The sequence below is a fragment of the Trichechus manatus genome, unplaced genomic scaffold (genome assembly GCF_000243295.1).
Source record: "Trichechus manatus latirostris isolate Lorelei unplaced genomic scaffold, TriManLat1.0 scaffold00083, whole genome shotgun sequence".
Classification (NCBI taxonomy): Eukaryota; Metazoa; Chordata; class Mammalia; order Sirenia; family Trichechidae; genus Trichechus; species Trichechus manatus.
In genome coordinates this window covers 3,297,316-3,322,487 of record NW_004444019.1, presented here as the reverse complement: position 1 = coordinate 3,322,487, position 25,172 = coordinate 3,297,316, and the positions used below count along the sequence as shown (strand labels likewise).

Sequence of the window (25,172 nt, the reverse complement as noted above, 5' to 3'; positions counted from 1 at the left end):
AAGTCTTCAACAATTCTCTCCGTATTTTCTTTTATCCCTCCCTGTTCTGGTACTCCAATCACTCATAGGTTATTCTTCTTGATAGAGTCCCAGATAATTCTTAGGGTTTCTTCATTTTTTTAAATCCTTTTATCTGATTTTTCCTCAAATAAACTGGTGTCAAGTGCTTTATGTTCAGTCCCACTAATTCTGACTTCCATTGCATCAATTCTACTCCTAGGACTTTCTAGTGAGTTGTCTAACTCTGAAATTTTATTGTTAATCTTCTGGATTCCTGATTGCTGTCTCTCTGTGGATTCTTGCAGCCTGTTAAATTTGTCATTGTGCTCTTCGCTAATCTCTTTAATTTCCTGTATTGCGTGTTCTGCGTTTTGCTTAATTTCCTTCTTAATTTCTTGAAGAGTTCTGTATATAAATCTTTTGTATTCTGCCTCCAGTAGTTCCAAGAAATTTTCCTCCTCTGGAAAATTTCTTGATTCTTTATTTTGGGAACTTGCTGAAGCCATCATGGACTACCTCTTTATGTGATTTGATATTGACTATTGTCTCTGAGACATCAATAAGTTATCATATTTATGTATTTGATGTTTGCTTACTGTGTCCTAGCTTTTGTTTTGTTCTTATATGCCCAAATAGGCTGCTCTTATGAGCTAGTTTGATTATTGGCACCTTTGAATCTCTAATGTCCTGTCACCAGGTGGTTAGATCTGTTACTAGGTATGTGAGCTCAGGAATCTGCCTGCTCCTTCTGTATGGATTCAGCTCAGGTGCCCAGATAGATAGCCACCAAGTGTGTGGTATAGGCTCTCACTTACAGTCCTAGACAGGAATGGGTGATTCGTGTAGGCACAGGCATCTGGCTGCAGCAGGGGGACACACTCTGAGCAAGGCAGGGGGCTGATGGCTGCCTCCGTGTGTCCAGGAGGAAGATGTGTCCCTGTTCCCTAGAGCGCATAGGTAGATGGATTTTGTAGCAGGCCTATGAGCACCTAATGCTGTTGGCTGTAAGAACTGGGGGGCACTTTTTTTTCATGGGCCCCTATCGAAGGTGGCTAGGTGGTCTGGGTGGAGCCACCACTCCTCAGGCCCCTGATGTGGGTAGGTGAAGACCCTGCTTAATGGGCAGAACAGCATCAAATGTCACGAACCTGCCACTTCACAGCTGAAACAGTTGAAGTTAGAGTTCTGGGATATACCTTGTTGTACTGCGGTAATGAGGGCCTACGTTGCTGAGATGGGCCCACACAAGTCTATGCAGGGGGAAAGGCACTCAAAGTCCGTGGATCCCTTATGCCTGTGCCTAGGCAAAGGAGCTGTGCCTACCCTGAGCTCCTGGCTTAGGGGAGCTGGCAGCTTATTTTCTCCCATTTGTTAATTTGTTCACTCTCCAAGTTAGGGAGAATGGCTCTGGCCTGGGGGACTCCACAATTGCTGAAGCCGGTCCAGGACCCAGTGCAAAGCAGGGAGTGGGGAGGTAAACGGGATTAAGTTTTTTCCCTAAGGGGGGTGGTTTTGATCCACGCGGTAAGCTGTACGCAAGTACTTATCTTTCATTGAGGGCTGCTTCTCACTGGTTCTGCAGGGCCAAGCAGACAATCAGTGACTGGGTGTTTCCTGATGCAGAATACACCTCCCAAGCACTGATGCCTACCTGCCTCACCTCTCACCCCTGCAGTGATCAAGCCTGAAGGGCTCAGGCTCTCTGCAGTTCAAGTCTGGCAACTCCTCGTTGCTTCCGAACCATCTCTCCCTCCCCCTGCCACTCAGTCTGGTTCCTCAAGTCTGCCTTTGATGTTCAGGGCTCCCAGATTTCCATATATAATCGAATCACTTGTTTTTTTGGGTCTTTGTTGTAAGAGGGTCCACTGGAAGCATCTAACTACTCTGCCATTTTGGCCCCACCTTCAGGAAAGAAGCAGTTCTTAACTTATAAGGGAACCCAATAAAATCAGCAGATCTGTCATCAGAAATAATGGAGACTAGAGGCAGTAGGATTACCTGGATGGTGCAAATGGTTAATGCTAAGCTGCTAACCAAAAGGATGGAGGTTTGAGTCCCCCAAAGGTGCCTTGGAAGAAAGGCCTGGTGATCTACTTATGAAAAATAATCTATTGAAAACCCTATAGAGCACAGTTCTACTCTAATATCATTGAGTTGCCATGAGTTAAAGTTCACTCTTTGATAAGTGTTATAGCAACAAAAAGTAGATGAGTGGTTGCTTAGGGCTGTGGAGGACATGAGTGAAATGAAGAATGATTGTTAATGGGTAAGGAGTTTCTTTCTGGCATGACACAAGTGTTCTAAAATTCATTATGGTGTTGGTTGTACAACTCTGAGTATATTAACACGATTGACTGTACACTAAATATATGAAGTATACTTTATGAGAATTATATCTCAATAATGATGCTATAAATATAAAAAGTAAGCTTCATGAGGGAAAGTTTCTTTATATTTTATTCACTGATATAAAGCAATAACTAGAATATAGTAAGGCTCAATAAATATTTGTTTAATGAAAAAAAGTTTTGCAGACACTTTTATTTATTAAGAAAGTTACCCTTTGGTCTCCTATATGCACTGATTTTTTTCTAATGTTTCTCTTTTAACTTTGTTTATGGTAATTTTTCTTTAATATCCAGAAAATCTTGACATTTTTGCAATTGAATTGTCAGTACTATTTATGGCTTCTTGACATTGTCTCATTATTAATAATAAAGGTACAAGATCTTCATGTAAAATGAACTCTATTTCTATCAGCAAAAGCAACTAGAAATTATTATGGAATGTAAGCTACAACCTTCTATAATAACAAAAATATCTAAATTATTAGAATTAACTTAACAAAAGACGTTTGTTCTCTATTTAAAAATTCTATTATAGTATTAAATTTCAATAAAATGAGAAAATAATAGATGTTCTGAATAAACTGAAATATAACCTTGGGTATTATGTCTTAAACTGACCGAGATACTGATTCTTACCAAATTAATCTATGCATTCAATGAAATACCAAATATATTGCAGGGTGTTTAGAAACTAATCAATATGTTATAATGCCTGTATGAAAAATAATGTGTTTTTTTTTTATAAATAGCTGAGTCATGTTTGAAAAGGAAGAACAATGTACCGTCTGGTAAAACAGGCTACAAAGCCCACACGTTGCCTCTGTGAGAACAAACAGTGGGCCAACAGAGGGTTCTGAGGATTCTCATGTACATGTGGGATCATAATATATGAGAAATTTGGCCATAATTTTATGGGAAATCACGGGGATTTTTAGGATATAGTATTGGGGAAATGGCTCAGTATGTGGCCATAAATGCAACTGAATTACAACCTTACACTTTATATAAAAACTGACTACAAATATGTTTGGAGACCTGCAAAGAAAAGTTAAAATTGCAACATAATTGAAAGAAATATGGAAAAATAGCTTTGTAGTTTTGTGATGGAAAACTTTTCAAACTAAAAACACAAAGTGAAATTTATTAAGCAAGTGTGTCATAGTATTATAAAAATATCAAATCTAATTATTTCTTTCCAATGAAGACATTGTGTAATACATTAACAGACAGATGGTTGATAAATAATGCGTAAACATTTTGCTCTTGAAGTGTACTTCATATGAGTACAGCTTAAGGACATGATGTATGTGAAGAATTTCACACATCTGAGTATTACCATACATTTACCCTAAAATATTCAAAGGACATTTTTTGGGAATTTTGAAAATCTCAAGATGCAAAAAAAAAAAAAAAAATCCAATCAACCACATTATCCGTGAGTACTTCAGGATATTGTTGTTAAGTGCCATTAAGTCTCTTCCAACACATAGCCACACTATGTACAACAGACCAAAACACTGCCAGGTCCTAGGCCATCTTCACAATCATTGATATACTTGAGCCATTGTTGCAACCACTCTATCAATCCATCACTTTGAGGGTCTTCCTCTTTTTTGCTGATCTTCCACTTTAACAGGCATGATGTCCTTCTCAAGGGACTGGTTCCTCCTGATAACATGTCCAAAGTATGTAAGACAGACTCTGTCCATCCTCTTTTCTGAGGAATAGTCTGGCTATACTTCTTCCAAGACAGTCCATGGTATATTCAATATTCTTCACCAACATCATTATTCTAAGGCATCAATTCTTCTTCGGCCTTCTTTATTCGTTGTCCAGCTTTTGCATGAATATGAGGCAATTAAAAATACCATGCCTTGAGTCAGGCATACCTTAGTCCTCGAAGTGATATCTTTGCTTTTCAACACTTTAAAGAGGTCTTTTGCAGCAGATTTGCCCAGTGCAATACATCGTCTGATTTCTTGACTTCTGCTTCCATGGGCGTTGATTGTGGATCCAAGTAAAATGAAATCCTTGACAACTTCAATCTTTCCTCTGTTTATCATGATGTTGTTCATTGGTCCAGTTGTGAAGATTTTTGTTTTCTTTATGTTGAGGTGCAATCCATACTGAGGTCTATAGTCTTTGATCTTCATCAGTAAGTGCTTCAAGACCTCTTCACTTTCAGCAGGCAAGGTTGGGTCATCTGCATAATGCTGGTTGTTAATGAATCTTCCTCCAATCCTGATACCTTGTTCTTCTTCATATAGTCCACTTTCTTTGATTATTTGCTCAGTATACAGGTTGAATAAGTATGGTGAAAGGATACAACCCTGACATGCACCTTTCCTGATTTTAAACCACGGAGTATCCCCTTGTTCTTTTTGAACGACTGCCTCTTGATCTATGTACTGGATACTTCAGGATAACTTTTTCTAAATATTGAGTCATTATATATTTTTAACACTGGGGTCAGACTATGTACTGTCCATGACTACAATTCTCTTTTGAAGATTTAAATTCGTGCCCAAGTCACCAATCCGTACTTGCTACCAGAAATGTAGTAACCAAATGTAATCTAGTCATTCATTTATTACACATGTATTGAGTACTTCCTCATTGGAAGACTTTACGCAAAATTTTGTGAAAATGAGATCTGATACCTGTCCCTAAGTAATGTACCATGCACACACAAATTTATTTTCTCTTCAGAACACATCGGAAGAGAATCATCTCATGCTTATTCCATTTCATTTATAATACAAATGTCTTTTAAAAGTACTAAAGTAACTATTATTTTCACTTTCTGAACATATAAGTAGTTTGTATTATAGTGACTATTTTCCGTCTTTCTTTCTGGAAACTTTAAATTAAACCTGTGTCCGTTAAAGACTATTTTAGGAGATTCACATTTTCTATGTAATGCTAAATATGACCAAAACAGTATTTTTCAGTTATAAGCAAGAATTCTATTTCAAAGGAAAAGAGTAAAATGTAAAAGTTCGTGAGATAATCAGGTAGAGTTTCAAAACTGTTTTCTGTGGACTAAGGATGATTGTATAAACACAGTATTATGTGAATTTACTATGGGAATATAAATATTTTGATCAGGGTTTTGTTATTTCTGAACCATGAAATCTAATGACTATTTTTTCTAAGAGTTTTGCAATTTCTGCCATAATGTCAGTGAGTTTTTAAAAATAAACATAATTTATTGTTTTATATTTCTTTTTAGTTTTGGCTGTACCCTGCAAAGTTTTCTGAATTCTATGCATATATTATATGTGTTTATCTTTTGTCTTAAAAAAAAAACAAAACAACAGAAAACTGGGCCACATAGAGTAGTGTCTCATTGTTTATTTATTTATTTTTGGTTTTGGTCAGTCTTGACACCGCTAAACTACATTTTCTCTCTGGCTGGATACTTTTCTCTGTTGCATTTACATGCATGGATGATCTTCGCTCCTTATTCTACCCTGGAAAATTGGAGATAACCTTGCTTCTTTAAGCTTCATGGTAAAATGTTACAGAAGTCATTACTTAATACATGCAAGCAATTTTAAAGTAGATATCAATGTAATATATATATATATATATGCATGCTAATAATTAATAGTAAACTTTACTAAAGGACACATTTTCGTATAATTAAGTTTAAATATAGTATAGATTGCAAAATCCTCACAACTGGACCAATAAGCAACGTTATGAGATATGGAGAAAAGATCAAAGTTGTCAAGGATTTCATTTTACTTGGATCCACAATCAACGCCCATGGGAGCAGTGGTCAGGAAATCAAACGAAGTGTTGCATTGGGCAAATCTGCTGCAAAAGATCTCTTTAAATTTTGAAAAGCAAAGATGTCACTTTGAGGACTATGGTGGGCCTGACCCAAGCCATGGTATTTTCAATCACCTCATATAGATTTTCATGAAGCTGCTTATTCAGAACCTTTAAGAAAATTACTTAAAGAAGATGACTTTTCTCCAGCATGGAAACCTAAGCAAATTGAGCATAGTTCACTTAGTTTTAAAGAATATTTGATGACTATTCAGTAAAGCTACTAATGGAGCATTGATTGTACATAAGGCATATTTATCATAATCTTAGGACTTTGGGTAATCAGTAGAGTACTACACTTAATTTCTTCTATTCCTAGAATAATTTTTCCATGTGTGTCTGGTATTAGAACAAGTGAGAATTTAAAAATAGAGACTTATTTATATCCTCATAGATAAAGACAGGGCGTGTCAGGGTAGTATAAATAGTTAATGAGCTCAGCTGCTAACTGAAAGATTAGAGGGTCAAGTCCATCCAGAGGCACCTAAAAGAAAGGCATGAATATGTACTTCAAAAATTTAATCATTGAAAACATTATTGTTAAAAATGGTATTGTGGCATCAGACTTCGTCTAACTTTACAACAGGAAGGAAAGAGAAATAAAATTAGCAACATCACCACAAAGCTGATCCCTGTGAGATGAAGGTCAGATATACTTCCTCTCTCCAACTCTTGTTACTAATCCTGAGACCAGCCATCCCTCCCATGGCACTCTACTTTTCCTCTGGGTTTGATAATTTGTTGCAATGGCCACACAGAACTCACAGACCATACTCACAGTTATGGGGCTTATTAGCAGAGTAACAGGTTACAACTTGCAATCAGGATAAACAGGCTACAACTCGGCACCAGGCTCAGAAAGCATGTAGGCAAAATCTCCCTTCCTCAGTGCAAGACAGCTCTCTCAGCTCCTCTTGGCTGGCAGGGTTCTTCTCAGTCCCCTCAGGATAAGCTTCTCTTGGATCCCTTAGGACAGGCTCCCTCTCTAGGCCGTCGGCCCTTGGCCTGGCCTCTGCCCTGCTCAGTCAAGTGTTACAAAGCTCTTTAGCTCTGCCAGTAAGTGCCCAGAAGCACCCCACTCAGCCAGCAAGCCCCCTGCCTGAAGGCACTTAGCTCCCTTGCTCTGTGGGTTGGTGTATTCACTGTGGCCACCTCACTCTGTGGGTCAGGAAGCCCACTGTGCTGTCGCATGCTGGTCTCCTGGTTCTACTGGTGTTGCTACTCTGCTGTGCTTGCTGCCACTTTTCACCATCTCACACCTTCTCTGGTGTTACAACTCTCTCTGTCTCCTGGTTCTAGGAGGTTCTCAGAGCAAGGCCCTAGGTCCAAAGGATGCCCTCCACTCCTGGCTCTTCTTTCTTGATTGTAGTGAAGTTCCCTCTCTGCTTCTGGGAATGACTCCTTTTAAGCCAAGAGGGATGGCAAAACTGACCAATCCTCTTGACAGTGTTCCATACACCTTATTTGCATGGTCCCACTCCCTCGAGGGTGCCATGCACCTTATTTTCATAGTTAGCAGGCTGTCCAATCTTCTTGGTGGGTCACAAGCACCTTATTTGCATAGTCCTACCTAATCATTTTGTGGGAATCACAAAGACTATAGCAAGAAGGTCTATATGAAGTGCCCTGCAATTATGGAGTGTATTTCTGCTCTGACACACATGGGGTCACTATGAGTAGAAGTCGACATGATGGCAACTGATAAAGACAGAGAATTTCTTATTAGGAAAAAAATAATTATTTATGAATGCTTATATAATTTGATCTAAAAAGTAGGATAAAGATTAGGTAATTAAAACAATTTGGTATGAATGAAATACTGAGTATCCAATGAAAATTACTGTGGATTAAAGGAATATCCATACATAATTATTAAGTAAATTAACAATAACTAACAAACATTTTATGCAAAGAACACATTACTGACCCAGAGAGGTAAGGCTTAGTATTGCCAAAGTGAATGCAGAGGAAAAAAGACAAAGTGATTAAGAGACGGTAGTGATGTGGAGGAAAGAAATTAAATACTAAAAAATAAAATGTATTAAAAAGTACATAGTAAATCAAGAACTTAATTTCCAGGTTTTAAAGAGCCCACTGAGCTATAGGGGAAAATAAACACAAAGATCGATATCAAGATATATCCTGGAAAAGTTACTGAATTCCAAGCTAAATGAAGAATTTTGTTTTCAAAGCTGAAAGATGCAGGGAAATACAGATTTTAGTACATAAGACTATACTGTTATCATCACAATACTATTCAATGCCAGAAGACAGTGGAGTAGTATATTAATTATACCATGGAAATTATTAACCAATCATATCCATATAATAGATATGATTTGATGTTTACATGTAATAGTCTGACATTGGCAAACTTTAGAAATATTTGGGTGTATAGCAGTTATGAGTTTCTCTTTAAGTAAAAACAAACAACATCAATTAAAATATACTATTCAACAAAAGAATTCTGCTAAAGATGTAGGGGGCAAGCTCTGGACATGAATTAGAGAAGATTACAAAGTCTTTTTAAATATAGATTTAAAATGACTAATTCTAAAATTATGGTTACACGCTACGTTAGTTTTCTAGGGCTGCCATAACAAATTACCACAAACTAGGTTACTTTTAAAATAAAAGGAATTTATTCTTTCATACTCGTGGAGGCTAGAAGTCCAAATTCAGGGTGCTGGCAGTGCCACGATCTCTCAGAATATTCTACGGCAAGATTCTCCCTTGTCTCTTCCGACGTCTGGTGTCCTCAGACATTTGGCTTGTGACTGCATAACTTCAGCCTCTGACTCAGTCTTCATAGAGTCCTCTTCCCTCTCTGTCTGGGTGTCTTTTTCCTCTTCTTATAGAAGGAATCTGTTGCATTGGAACAGGGTCCACTTACTCTAGTACGACTTCATGTTAACTAATTACATCTACAAATGCACTATTTCCAAATAAGGTCATATTCAGAGATACTACGGGTTAGGAATTTAATGTATCTTTTTTGGAGATCACAAATCAACTCATAATACATATATTATACCAAACAATCTTAAGAACAGGGGACATTAGGATGAACATTATGTGTATCAATTTCCTCATTTTTTCTTAAGAGGTTTAAGTATTTCATTTAATATTTAAAGCAAAGCAACAGAAAGACTAAATATTATTTGTATACCTATTTCCATTGCTGTCAAGTTGATTCCAAGTTGATTCCGACTCATAGTGACCCTATAAGACAGACTAGAACTACCCCATACAGTTTCCAAGGCTGTAATCTTTATGGAATCAGATTGCCACATCTTTCTCCCACGGAGTGACTGGTGGGTTCAAATTGCTGACCTTTCTATTAGCAGCTGAGTGCTTAACCACTATGCCACCAAGGCCCCTTACTATGGATATAATAAACCAAAATTGTAAAATGGAAAGGGAAAAAATTCGGGGAAGATACACAAGTATTCTAAGTTTTTCATCTTCATTCCATGAAATAAGTAGATAATCTTTGCTGTTGTTAAGCCAAGGAATAGAAGGTTAATTAGATTATATAAAGTTAAAAGACAACTAATGGAAAATCAAAAGAAAAATATATCAAGAGTTATAAAATAACAATTACATCGCAAACCAACATATAAAACAAAGAAATCATATCCTATTCATTTAACAAAACAGAAACAAAGGAAGACACATACAAATATACATATTTATACGTATTTGCTGTTGAGTTGTTGCTGTTAAGTTATTTCCAATTCATGGTGACCCCATGTGCCATGTGTGTCAGAGTACAACTGTTAGAGTAGAACTTCATTGGGTTTTCAGTGGTGGATTTTTTGGAAGTCGATAGACAGGCCGTTCTTCTAAGGCATCTCTAGGTGAATTTGAACCACCAACCTTTGGTTAGCAGCCTATTGCATTAACTATTTGCACTATCCAGGGATTCTCTCTCTCTATCTGTACAGACACACACACACACACACACACACACACACGTACATGCATATATGCACAATCACGTCTGTAATTAATACCTATTGAAAATACTTCAAATATCAATCTAAAAACAAAACTAAACTGTATGTTGTTTACAAGAGAACTCAAAACAATTTGACTTAGAAAGGTTAAAAGCAATAGAATAAAAAAAGTATTAGTGCGATACTAATTAAAACCAGGCTAGAACTGCATAATTGCTATCTCAATGTAGAATTCATGACAGAAGGTGTAAATACAACTATAGTGTGTAGAGAAAGGGTAAAAATCTACTATGAACAAAACGACAATATACTTGATATAGATTTTTATGAAACTAAACCACATTCATAAAAAAGCAGGAAATGTAAGAAAAAATATTGAAATACATATTGAAAAAATATTGAAATATTATACAATCTAGATGATCTAAAACAATGGGTTTATCTAAGCCTAAGTCATTGTTAAAATAAAGTTAATCACTAGCTAGAATCATCAGCAAAAGGAGTTGAAGAATAAACTCACATAATTAGAGCATATAAAAATATTTAAGTAATCTAATTTTGAAAACAAAAAGAGAACCATAAGAGCATAGTTTACAAGATACTGTGCAGATTAATATATAAATGTGTATGAAACATGATTTTCTAGGGAAAAATGTACTTTTGTGAAATTGACTAAACATAAGATAGAAAGTCAAAAGTGACCAATGGAAAATATGTTAGAAATTGAAAAGCATGTCAAAAGGTGACTCTATAAAAATGGAGATTGAAGAGTTAATTTCAATACCATTTTAAATAATGACTTTTAAACACAAATCCATATGCAGATTAGGCCAATAAACGCATGACAATATTGATTTTTTTCTTGAAGTATGCATTGAACTTAATCTATCATTTGTAATTGTGTATCAGATAGATGAATGTCACAAAACAGTACTGCTCTAGTCCACGAAAGTGATGGATAGATATCAAATCAGAGTAGACCCTCTAAAGGGAAAACCCATTATTCAAATACAGCTGATTGTTGATACTGGGGATGTGGACCCAGAGTGACCTGATTTCTCAATTCTTTAAGTGAAAGTGGAAATCTACATTTCTTTGTAAAAACATTTTAAATGTTGACAAATGTTTTAAACTCTAGGTCAGGTACAATCTGATTCATGCTGAAAATGACCAGTTTTTAACATTCTGTAAAAAGCTATTCCAGAGTGTGAAAAGAAAAAGAAAGAAATTTTCATTACCTTTTTACAAAGCCAACATGACATCTGTATTAAAATTTGACAAAGCATAGAAATAGAAATCCATAGATCAATCTCACTTATGGAGATAGATGTAAAAATCTTAAATAAAATATTAGAAATGAAGTCTAGCTGTATATTAATAGAATAACACAGCATGACTGAGTGGCTTCATCCAGAGTAAAAGCGTTTCAGTATTAGAAACTTATTAGCACAGTATTAATAAGTCAAAGGAGAAAAGCCACAGTAACATTTCAGTAGATAACTAAAGGACACTTGACAAAAATTCAAGGTTCATTCTGCATGTTAATAATAGCTATTAGGTTATCTGTATATATAAAAGTCAAAGTCCATATGTGGCTTTATTTTCACAGACTGGTGACATTTGCGTTAAGATCATTGATACCTACCATGAAGCTAGGTTCCTGGAAGTATTTAAGAATATATACATGTAAAAAATTAGGGTTTAAATTGAATAGAAAGAGACTGGTTATTATGATTTGCAGATGATATGATCGTAAATCTAGAAAACTAAGAAAGTTGACAAAATTACTATTAGAAATAAGAAAATAATTCAATATGGTAATGTATTACAAAATCAATATAAGAAATGTATAGATTTCCAATAACAAATGTCAGTTAGACAATAAAATGGAAGACAAGATCTAATTTACAACAGCAGTCAAAAAGATAAGATGCTTAGGAATAAATATTTTTAAAAGTATAAAACACTTAGGAGAAGATAACATTAAAAATTAAAAAAGGCTATAACAATATGATCAGATAATTGTAAATACATAGCGTTTTCTTGGGTAGAAAGGCTCAGTAGTATCAATTTGGATATTTTTCCTAAATTAATGTATAAAATCTATGAAATCTCATATAAACCAAAGTAAAACTTACTTTTTTTAAAATCTAAACGTGTGGAAAATAAAATATAAAACAAAAATGAAGAACAATCAAAACGTCTGTATTACAAGATATTAAAAAATATTTTAAGTGTTAATAATCCAAATATTTTCATATTGAAGAGCAGACACATTTGTCAATTGAATATAAAACAGAATCTGCAATTAGATTCATATCACTGTAGTAATTTATTGTAATTTAAAATAACATTTCTAATCAATGGTAGAAAAAGAAATTTCTCCATTTCAAAATTAACTGTATTTGATTTATTAAATCTACGCTGTATAATTTCTAGAAGAGAGTAATTCTAAAAAAATAAAAGAAAAATTCTCTACTCCAAAAATGCTGGTGCCAGACCACTCCCACACATCCCTCAGGCTGACTGGCCCAAGCAAAAACAGTTACAAATACTGTGAGTTGGAGGGTCCCTAAACAAATGATTCAGATCTCTGTCCAATCCCTTTGTAAGAAAGTCTACAACTAGAAAACTCCATTCACAAATGAATACACAGAATTTCAAACCAATTTTTTTGTTACCAATTTTTTCAATATGAGTAGAGAGTAAAAGATAACTAAATATTCAAGGGAATCCTCAAACTTCACAATCAGATACCAAAATTAAGAGCAGTGGAGGAATCTGAGAGGAAATAAAGACAAGAGAAAAAAGCCTAGTAAAACTTTTGAAAAATGCTTAAATTTAAAATTAATATTCCCCAAAGGAATAACAGAAAGGTATAAAATATATTTTCAGATCTGTAATGTCTGAAAATTTTTACTTCTCAAGCAGCCTTTCTCAGTAATACACCTACTTCTCACTTATCGACTATCTGGTTATCTGACATTTTCCATTTATAGCAATAGTAAAAAATCTACTATCCTACTATTTTGCACGTTAACAAAGTATGTCTGGCAATAATGAATGCCAAGGTGAGAGGTGAGATTAGCATTGGTTGTGATGGTTAAGGTTATGTGTCAGCTTGGCTGGGCCATGATTCTCAGTGGTTTGGCAGTTAAGTACTGACGTAATTTGTCAGTTATGTAATGATGTAGTTTTCCTTCATTTGGTGATCTGATGTGGTCATCGTTCATTTTTGCATAATGATCTGGTCTTTGAAACCTAACCAAGTAGGTAAGTGAGGAGAGGGTGCACATTTGAGGATAATATGCTTCACCTAAGTAAACCAAGAAATAAGATAAGAGCTTTGGAAAACTGATGATCTAATCCAGAAGGTAGGCAATGAAAATCACCAGGTTAAGGATGAAGAGACAGCCCAGAATACACTGTGCAGGAAGCCTGTGAATCTACCTGTCTCTAAAGGGAAAAAAATGAAGCTGAAAGGTTGTCTCATGTATTTTGCATTCTGAGGGACATAGAGGGATAACTATGGGTAGGTACATGGAATAATAAGCAAACAAAAAGCAAACAAAATAATCAGATGATTTTAACTGCAGGGAAAACAAAATACAGATCAAGAAATATAAATATATATTATTTGTTTCAGTTGTAAATGATACTGATATAGTTGTAATCGTGTAAAATGAATATAAATTTAACAAAAATTTTACCTAATTATATTGGGACAATGGAAAGAGGGCTTAGTATGTGTGTGCTGGAGTGGGAAGCAGTGTCAGAAATTTAAAAATTATTTTTCATAGGAAAAACTCAATGGATAATACCTAACAAAAAAAATTGTGAAGCATATTATGTGATATATTGAGATAAATGTAGGAAAATATAGTTCAATATTTTAAAGTATTTGCATGTAGCTAGCAGGATTTGAGTTGAAAATGGTAAGTCAAGAGAATGCTTATGTTGTTATAAGAATATTTACTATTTTGTGATGAATATATAAATTAAAAATAAATAAAAATTGAAACATGGAATGAGTTTACAGATAGAGAGCTTATCATCCAGAAAAATTTGTTCATCCACCATTGTCTCAGAAGTCAGACCTCTTCGCTAAGATAATTCCAATAAACTTCCAGCCAATGGCCTTCAGAAGTCAATGGATGACTGTTTTTGTTTGGTTAGCTTTTGTTGTAGGGTGTTTTGGAGTGGATAAGATGATAGTGGATGGTGCAAAGAAAATAAAAGTATCAATATCTTTCTTATATTAATTTCCACTATTTATACAAATGAGTAACTGAAAGAACTGAAGAAAAAAATTCAAGCCTCGAGTTGCAATATTGAAGGGCTCTAAAAAATATTGAACAATGCAAGAAGCATCAGAAGAAGATGGAAGTCTCTGTACCAAAAAGAATTGGTTCATGTTCAACCATTTCAGGAGGTAGCATAAGATAAAAAACCAATGATACTGAGGAAGAAGTCCAAGATGCACTGTAGGGAATGGCGAAAAACAAGGCTCCAGGAATTGACGGAATACCAATTCAGATTTTTCAACGAACAGATGCAGTGCTGGAAGAGCTCACTTGTCTATACCAAGAAATTTGGAAGACAGCTACCTGGCCAGTCAACTGGAAGAGTTGATTATTCCCATTCCAAAGAAAGGTGATCCAACAGAATGTGGAAATTACCAGACAATATTATTAATATCACAAGCAAGTAAAATTTTGCAGAAAATAATTCAAAAGTGGTTGCAGCAGTACATCGGCAAAGAACTGCCAGAAATTGAAGCTAGATTCTGAAGAGGATATGAAATGAGGGATATCATTGCTGATGCCAGATGGATCTTGTCTGAAAGCAGAGAATACCAGAAAGATGTTTACCTATGTTTCATTGACACTATGCAAAGAAATTCAAATGTGTGGACCATAACAAATTATGGATAATACTGAGAAGAATGCAAATTCCAGAACACGTAATTGTGCTCATGAGGAAACGACATAGACCAAGAGACATTCATTTGAGCAGAACAAGGGAATATTGCATGGTTTAAAATTAGAAAAGGTGTGTGTCAAGGTTTTATCTTTGCACCATGCTTATTCAATCTGTATGCTGAGCAAATAGTCCGAGAAGCTGGACTGTATGAAGAACAGGGCATCAGGTTTAGAGGAAGACTCATTAACAACCTGTGATATGCAAATGACACAACCTTGCTTGCTTGTAAGCAAAGAGGACTTGTAGCACTTACTGATGAAGATTGAAGACTACAGTCTTTAACATGGATTAACCTCAACACAAACAAAACAAAAATCCTCACAACTGGACCAATAAGGGTCTTTATGATAAATGGAGAAAAGATTGAAGTTGTCAAGGATTTCGTTTTACTTGGATCCGTAATCAACACCCATGGAAGCAGCAGTCAAGAAATCGAACAATGTATTGCATTGGGCAAATCTGCTGCAAAAGCCCTCTTTAAAATGCTGGGAAGCAAAGATATCACTTTGGGGACTAAGGTATGCCTGAGCCAAGCCATGGTATTTTCAATTGCTTCATATTCATGTGAAAGCTGGAAGATGAATAAGGAAGACTGAAGAAGAATCGATGCCTTAGAATTATGGTGTTGGTGAAGAATATTGAATATACCATGTATACCTTGGAAGAAGTACAGCCAGAGTGCTCCTTGGAAGAGAGAATGGAGAGACTTTGTCTTACATACTTTAGACACGTTATCAAGAAAGACCAGTCCCTGAAGAAAGACATCATGCTTCGTAAAGAAGGGAAAGAAAAAAAAAAAAACCTGTTGCCATCAAGTCGATTCCAACTCATAGCCACCCTATAGGGCAGAGTAGAGCTGCTCCATAGGGGTTCTAAGGAGCAGATGGTGGATCTGAATTGCTGAAATTTTGGTTAGCAGTGGTAGCACGCTGTAGTTATTAATCACTGTGCCACCAGTGCCCCTGGTAAAGTAGAGGGTCAGTGAAAAAGAAGAAAACCCTCAATGAGACGGATTGACACAGTGGCTGAAACAATGGGCTCAAACATAACAATGATTGTGAGGATGGCGCAGAACTGGGTAGTAATTCATTCTGTTGCACGCACGGTTGCTATAGGTCGGAATGAACTTGATGACACCCTACAACAACATGCAAATCAGTATTGAAAAGATTAATATAGAAACATTACAAAAATAGGCAGTTTATAAGAAATAAAAAGGTAAATGGCCAGTAACTGTATGAAAAGATATTTAACATTATTCGAAATTAAGCAAATGAAAATTATAGCTAAAAGATAGCTTTTTCCAAACAGATTGGTGAAACATAAAACACTTTGTGATATCCAGAGCTCCCTTGGGTACCCAAAGCTATTCAGAGTTTGGAAAATTCAAGTTCTCAAAACCAGTGAGGAAAATGCAAGTTGCTACAACTTTTCTAAGAAATTTGAGAGTATTTATTAAATTAAAAAACAAACAACTCATTTGTTTTGATTAAGATTGCGGTGCAAGGAATCGTTTTTATATGGTCTTTCTAGCCATGGTTCTTTAACTTCCACAAAATGATTGACTGGGCCACTATCTTGCAAGGGATTGATGGATTCACTATGTAAATAGTAGATAGTTCACCCAATAGGATTGAGCCCCTTGTATCCAGCTAGTGGGTTTGTCTGTCGGTTTTGCCATCCTGCTAAGCTTATATAAGGACTAATCTCACCGAGGTTTGGGAGACCTCACTACCATCAAGGAGAATTTGTGGCACAGTGAGTCCTTAGACCTGAGTTCCTTGCCCTGAGAGCCTCCAAGACCCAGAAGAGACAGCTTTAACACGGAAGATAGGCGAGGCAGTGGGATGGTGAGTTCACGGAGAAATGGCTGCAGTGGACTTATTTACCAGGCCACAGAGAAAGAGAGCTGGGCGACTCCGTGCTGGAGGTTTGCTTGCTGCTAAAGGGTTGTAACACTTGTCGGGGCAGGGCAGAGTTCTGAGTATGCCCTGTGCAACACCCCTCCTCTATCTCCATCCCTGAAGCGGGGCAGGAGCTATGGAAACCATCGGCTGCTCAGGACTGGGTGGTGTGGCTGCAAGAGAGCGATCCACACGAGCCTGGGTATCTTGGTGGGAGCCAGCAGTAGACGCTGTGAAGATCCCAGGGGCAGAGGCTCATGGATCCTGTGAAGGGTGAGGGTGTCTTTCTAACCTAGACGCACGGCCGCAGAGACCCAGAGGCAGAGCAAAAAGCCTTGGGAGCCATGCAGCTCCCCAGCTTGGCGCGGTGGTAGCCTGAGGCAGCGGAGACATAAACACAGCACCTGACTTGAACCACGGTATGCGATGTGTAATTTGAGGAAGGGTTAGCGTTTCCCTTTTAAAAATCTGTTATTGTTGTTTACCGTTTGCTTTCTATAAATAATAACAATGGCTCTCACTTTGCCAAAACTGTTTAAATGTCTCCTGTGTCTGGCTTGGTAGCAGATGAACTTAGTACCCATAGAATGGTTGATGCCAGTGGATGTAGGTGACTCATTCCTACCAATCTTGTAACTGCCTGGTAGTTTGAGGCACAGCCTTTCTGCATGTACAATGCAACGCAGATAGACAGACCTTTACAAAGAACAACTCTGCAAGGCTTTTATCCTATGTGTGATATTTATAGAATCCACCAATATATTTGTACAAAGACTTCCATCAGATATATAATTATTATTGCAATAAATAAAAAAACTCAGGATAACAGCAGTGTCTTCAGAATATTATGGTACATTCATACAATGAACTATTTGCTACCTTTAAAAACATTAAATGCTGCTTTGAATTGATCTCCAAGATACATCATTAAATGAAAAGGGATAGTTGCAGAGCATCGTATGTGGCCATATATGATCATTTATTTTGAAAATTAAAATATATGATATGCAGATAGATAGGCAGGTAAGTGGGTATGTTGATAGAGATATGTTAATATGCTAAACAATCTGAGAATATATATAACTCTGTATATATTCATTGAATGTTTCCAAAATTTGAGTATGCTGTGCAAAAGGAAAACAGGAAAATTAAAAAATTTGGGACTAGTAGTAGCTGTTTCTTTGATTGCCATTCATCAAATTCGGAACAGGTGGGTACATAAGAAAACAACTATTCTCTTGAAGACTTTATAACTCAATAAACCAAACACCCTTCTAACTAATTCTTGGTTTACAGAAAAAAATCACAATGCAAGAATCAAGTCAATTACCATCTATAAGCTGATGATCCTCAATTTGCATCTCCACTCTGGGCCTGTTACCTGATATTGACTTATATGCTCAACTGAGTAGTAGACCTCTGGATTTGTTTGTTTATTTCTCAAATGTGCTATGGCCAAATGTAAACACCCAGCTTCTACCCCAAATGTCCACCCATCAAGTCTTTGTTTTGGTAATGGATGACACAGTCCCAAAACTGCTCAGACCTGAAGGAAGGATTCTAAATTCATTTCTTTCCTCCCCCAACTCATATGCCACGCACATTTAATAGTGAATACTGTACATTGCATTTCCACAGTATGTCTTGAAATGACCACTCCTGTCCATCTGCAAGGTTCCAAGTTGCTTACTATCAGTATCTTTCTGGATACTGTTTCCTTGCATCTGTCCTTCCCTACCTTCCTTCCAGGCCACTGCAACAAAACTAAGTTTCTTAAGTCACATTTTCACTTGTCCTAACTTACCTAAATTAATATAGGAACCTTATTGAGAGTAGTTCTTAATATTCAGATACTGAATTTGAATATTCTTATGCTGTATAGGTTTTAGAGACTTAAGGAGAAGCACCATGAGCACACCTTTCCACCTAAAGTATAAAGAAAATTGACTCCCTAGATACAAAGTGAAACTGGATTATACAGAAATAAAAACACACACCATCTTAGCTCTCTGATTCAATTCTGGTCACAAACTGAACCCCAAATATTACACCAGAGCAATTATGTTCCAGAAATGGATTATTTCCTGTCTAAAATTACCATTCTCTGTCAGTGTAAAATTCATGTTGGCAGATTTTGACTTTCAATTATCCTTCTCATTTAGGATACAATGTAGTACTGATAAATATGACTTATGGTGCTATTAATACTAGTCTTTCAGAGGAAAAAATATATATATGATGTTTTCATGTATATTAATACTATCTTAAAAGATATAAATTGTTCCATAACCCTAATTTAAACCGATAAATATACTCTGTCTCATGAGTCTTTCAACATTAAGACAAATTCAAGCAACACACCCCCACGTATCAAAGCGAGAGACAATATAAACACAGGTTATATTTAACTAATTCATTACAGCAAATGGTTATAGCTCCCTTGAAGAATATTAAAACAGTTGTCTTGTGCAGGGAGTGCTGAGAAAGCATCAGTACAAACAGATGCTATCTTCTTGTGGTTATTGGGCACAATGTAATTATTTAAAGGCTGTATACAATGATTGATATAAACATAAATGATACGTGACATTTCACTAAAGTCACACTCCAAATTTCAGAATATGTCTTTTGCTGTGCTGTATGTTGTTTTTGAAACTTATGCTGACACAATGCTCAACCCGTTGCTGTTGAGTCAATTCTGACTCATAGCAAGCACGAAGGCACCCATGTTACTGAAAATGCCTCTGACATTTATTTTTTAAAGACAAACACAATCTTTCACTTATCCTCATTAAAAAAAAAATACATATGTATAGTTCATCTGTGTGCTTCCTAGTGAAGTTAAATTTGCCATTGTCTTACTATGTTATTTGATTTTGACATTCATATTTTATACCTATTGAAAAGCAGTTATGTAATATGAGCTAGTAGTTTCTATCAATATTCCTATTGAACTGAGGCTGTAGAATACTATTCACACTATTCTGTGCCTTTCCTTTTTTTAACTTAATACTTCTTATTAATTGTAGCCTGTCAGTACATATGGCATCACTTTATCTTTGTACAATTGGACATTTTTGTCACAGTTATCCCTGGTAGCATGGTGGTCAAGAACTCTGCTGCTACCTGAAAAGTCGGAGGCTTGAACCCAACAGCCACTCTGTGGGAGAAAGATGTGGCAGTCTACTTCCGTAAAGATTACCTTTGAAACCCCATGGGGCGGTTCTACTCCGCCCTATAGGGTAACTATGAGTTAGAATCTACTCCACAGCAACGAGTTTATCACAATTAGAAATGCACATGCATTTTGATCCAGCATATAAAGCCCAGGAATTTATTTTGGTATAAGAAGTTGAAATGGAGATGCACATTTAGTTCTTCTAGGTGAATTCTAGGTAGTATTATTTCTACTAATACATTTCTATAGCAAATATCATTATGACTAAAATTGGTATGGTTGAAACACACAATTGCATATTTATCTTGACATTATTGGTAGGGGACGGTATAATTTACCATCCCAACAAGGACACTTATTAAAGTGAAAGGAGCAGTATTAATAATTCATCTACACCAATATATTTAAAAAGGGATTGACATAGGCAGAATTATTTGCCATCTGACAGTTGGTTATGTTCTACCTAGATTTTGCTTTGTTTTGTTTAGTTTTTTTTGGTTTGAGGAGGCATTGAAGGCAAGTAACTATATTCTACAGCTTTGTTTTGGGTAACTCTTTTGTAAAAGTGCTTGATAGGAGAGGTCAGTTAAGAAATTACTTTTCAGTGATGAATACATTTAATCCTCTTCTGTGAAATAGATGTTCTTCTGAAAACTATTCAGATGAGGAAACCAGGGCACAGTGGAATTTATTTACTGATAACTTAAAGAAGAAGAATTAGAATCAAAGTTCTTTCTCCCTTTAAGGCCAGTGCTTTGAATACATCAAAGCATGGACTGCACTGCTTGTCATTAATAAACGCAGTGACCCGTGGCAAATTGCATAAAATGGCTAAGTTTTTCAAAACTACAAGATGAAAGATCTGAACTAATTGATCTTTAACATTCTTGCTGGCTCTAAATCCCTGCTATTCTATAAATTTATGGGTATAATTAATGACTTAGGTTCAGTAGGTTAATTTTCACTAATAATAATAAGCAAAGTGATGTGACAGTTCTTTTCAACTCATTGATGTGTTTTCATGATTATCTTAAGTGTCCTTTGACTACCTGGCAAAGGATATTTGAAAATCAGAAAAACTTACTCTGGACTTAACAGTAACACTATGATTTAGGTCTTTTTTCCCACTGCATGCTTTCTTTTTCAATTCATGAATGTATATACAATATTTTCATAAAAGCACTTGGGTATATTATATAATGTGTAATTATATTAAAATAACATAACAAACATATGTCTGTGTGTGTGGATGTGTGTCTGTGTAGGAAATGAAGAAAAAACAGGTTAAAAACCCATCCCTTTCTAACTAAAATTTTTTTTTCCTTTATTGACAGCCAACAACATGGTTTTCAATATTAAACATGTAAATATTTAAAATACATTTGTATGAAGCAGTCTGTATTTCTTAATTATCATACAATAGAAAAAACTATATTAAAAAACCACTAGAAAATATATGTTTGATAAATTGAAATTACTGTGGGAATTAATGTTGCATTAAATCAAAGTCTCATTATGATTTGCAAATTCATCAAAATCTATATTTAAAAAAATGAAAAGTAATTAATCAATGAATTGGATACATATAGTCAAGAATATAAATATTTTAAAATTTAAAGTATAGCTTTAAATTTTCTCTATGTTGTTGTATGCTGTTGAGTAGATTCCGACTAATAAAAAACCCACTGCTGTGCAGTCTATTCTGACTCATACTGACCCTATGTGACAGAGTAGAACTACCTGTAGGGTTTCCAAGGCTGTAATCTTTATGAAAGCAGACTGCCACATCTTTCTCACTCAGAGGGTCTGATGGGTTTGAAGAGCCAAGCTTTCTTTTGGTTAGCAGCCCAGCACTTAACCATAGTGACACTATATATAACAGAGTAGAACTGCTCCATAGGGTTTCCTAGGCTGTAATCTTTACAGGAGTAGATTACCAGGTCTTTTCTCCCACAGAGCCACTGGTGGCAACCAAGCCCTTAACCATTGTGCCACCAGGACTTGGTAAATTTCCTCTATAAATTATAGATTTCTCTTTAAATATTCTAAAGATTAGCTGGCATTGTCATTCAGCTATATTTTAGAATAATAATTGCATTGTTTGACAAGTTGAGTTTGATTAATCCAATATATACAGAATATGTCATGACACTCCCACTCCACCCTAAAAGACTAATTTTCTCTCCTAAGAATTCTCAGATCTGTACTACCTCAACTGCAGAGATGATTACATTCTATGACTTATCATCTACACCTCCCATAGATTCTAAGCATCTTTTCAGTACTTCATTTATATATTCAATAATTTTACATTGAATATTTTTTTTTTTTAGTTCTCTCCATATGCTAGGCACTATGTTAGGTGATACGGATTCAAACTGAAAAAGCCTTTTTCCTGCCTTCAGAGCACTTACATTCTCAGCTTCTGAAGGACAGAGATACTCAAACACCGGTAATAAAACCTATTAGTGGTTTTGTTAGAAGAAGTTGCCTCTTTTGACGTAAAACCATGGACTTGTTAAACCTTAGTATCTCTTAATTTAGGACAATGCTAGTCACATTGAAAATTCATATCTATATATATAGATAGATATAGAATCAGTAAACAAATAAATGAATGAATACTATCAATATAACATTATTTATTGAAGACCTATTAGGCATGGAATTAGGTTTCAAACATTACTGCATATTTTCACAAAAATCTTGAGATGTTATATAATTATATACACACACATCCTGCCATTTTGCCTCAGCAGAGTTAAGGATACTACTGTAGATAACAGCAATTAAGTGTCAGAACTTGGATTTGACGTTTGTGTCTAGGTCTGTTTGTCACCAAAGTTCTTCATTTCACCCACCGTTCTTCTCCATGGGCGAAATTAAGTTGGGCCAAGAACAGACACTTTCTATGAGGATACCAAAACCAAACCTGTTGCCGTCGAGTCAATTCTGAGTCATAGTGACCCTATAGGGCAGGGTAGAACTGCCCCACAGGGTTTCCAAGGAGCAGCTGGTGAATTCAAACTGCCAGCCTTTTGGTTAGCAGCTGTAGTTCATAACTACTGTGCCACGTTATTTAAATATACCACACAACCATCATTATTAAACGTTCTTTTATATATATTTAAGTAAATATGTGACTTAAACACTATGGCTAATTATTTATGTTTGTTTTTGCACGTTTCAGATGCAGTTGTCTTCTTGGTTACATTGACAGATTCTGTATTCTCGATGTAAGGAATACAATGTCAGGAAACCAGAATACATTGGTGCATGGCCTCTGCCTGATGCATTTGCACAATTGCAACTATAGCTGTCTCCAAAGATATGAAGGAAATATCTGTGAAATAGACAGTGAAGATTGTAAAGCCGTGCCCTGCAAAAACGGAGCAACCAGGATATATTTAAGTGGATATTTCTTCAGCAAGTGTATCCCAGGATTTATAGGCAAGTATTTCCTGAGGAATCAAGTTCTCTAGAGGATAATGTTGTTAATATGTTTATTTGACATATGTCAGATGTGTCTAATGATTGGTATTGCAGCCTGCTTTCTCATTAGGGAAAGTAAAAATACCTTCAGTTGGAATAATATGATTGCTTATTTAGGCAATTACATTGCTGACTACACAGCCTTGCTCATGCAAATGAGACTAATAAGGCCAGGCTGAACTATTGAGAATATGATAGTAGATGTCAAAGGGCTGAAAAGAAAAATAGGCAGCCATAACCTTGCAATAATTTTGCCTAAACAGCTTCAGTCCTGCACTTCAACCTTCTATCTGGCTGCATAAACACAGTGAGTAACCATTTTTTTCTTACTTTAAGAATATAACTTGGTTTCAGTATTTTCTAGGTCATTTTGGTGCTCTACCATTAATAAGACTAAAAAATAAAATACAATTGCAAACATACAATATCTTCTGTAAAACCATAGAAGACAAGATTCACAGTGGCTATGTAGGAGTAAGGAAGTTTTTTATCAGGACTTAAAAATTCCAATTTAAATTACTTGAGGTTTTATGTGGATTTTACATTGAAGGGATTATTCAAAATAATTTCAAAACTTCTTTATTATAATTTCCTTATAAAAACAGTTTGGAAGCTACACGGGAAGAAAATGATATTGTCACTTTTAAACCAAACCTAACATTGAGTAAAACAAGATGTTGTATCTAGTTTGATATCCCATTTTATTAATCCGACCCAATTCTAAAGGTTGTTTGTATTTCCATCTTAAAATGAAAAATATTTCTCCTATTTGATACTTAAAGTAATGTGCTGAACGTTTTGGAGGCAATTTCAAAAGGTAAGTTCCAAATATAGAAATGGTCATATCGGAGGAATAAATTTATGGTCATCCAGATTAGCTCTTTAAAAGTGAAAATATATTGGATAGCACAAACTCTGGTAAGGTTACTAAAAAGTTGTTCCCATTGCTTTACATTTCACATTTCAGACATATCCTAAGTAAAAATCAAATAGGATAAAATGTACTAGCTTGATAATGAAATTTATTTATAATTTCAAAATTACATTTGGAATGTATTTACCTAAAATATATATATGTATATATACACACACACCCCCATCCACTTTTTGTTATAACATAGGATATCCTTGAAAAATCAGGGAAATATGAATTTAAGCAGTAGTTATGCATAAAATTGAATATATAAAGAATGAAGTTTAACTTCTCATTAATACCATTACCAAAGAAGATGTCACTTGATATTTTGGTGCATAATTTTTTGTGTGGGTAAATACATATGCACATATACACAACTAATCAAATAACATTCTATCAAGACTGTATATTGGTTATGCATTGTATGATCATTAAAAAAAAACCCATTGTAAGGTCTCTGGCAAGATGGCGGTCTAGGCAGAAGCACCACGCCGTCCCTCCACAACAAAGATCCGAAAAACTAAGCCAAACAGAGAATCAACAATCCTGAAACCC

General features: G+C 35.5%; 1 protein-coding gene across 1 annotated transcript in view; it reads left to right on the top strand.

Annotated features, from left to right (window-relative positions):
- Nucleotides 1–25,172, top strand: part of EYS (eyes shut homolog) — a 1,981,143-nt gene that overhangs the window by 210,276 nt on the left and 1,745,695 nt on the right. The window contains 1 exon segment of the mRNA XM_012556965.2: nt 23,400–23,659. Within this exon segment, the coding sequence (XP_012412419.2) occupies nt 23,400–23,659 (260 nt within the window).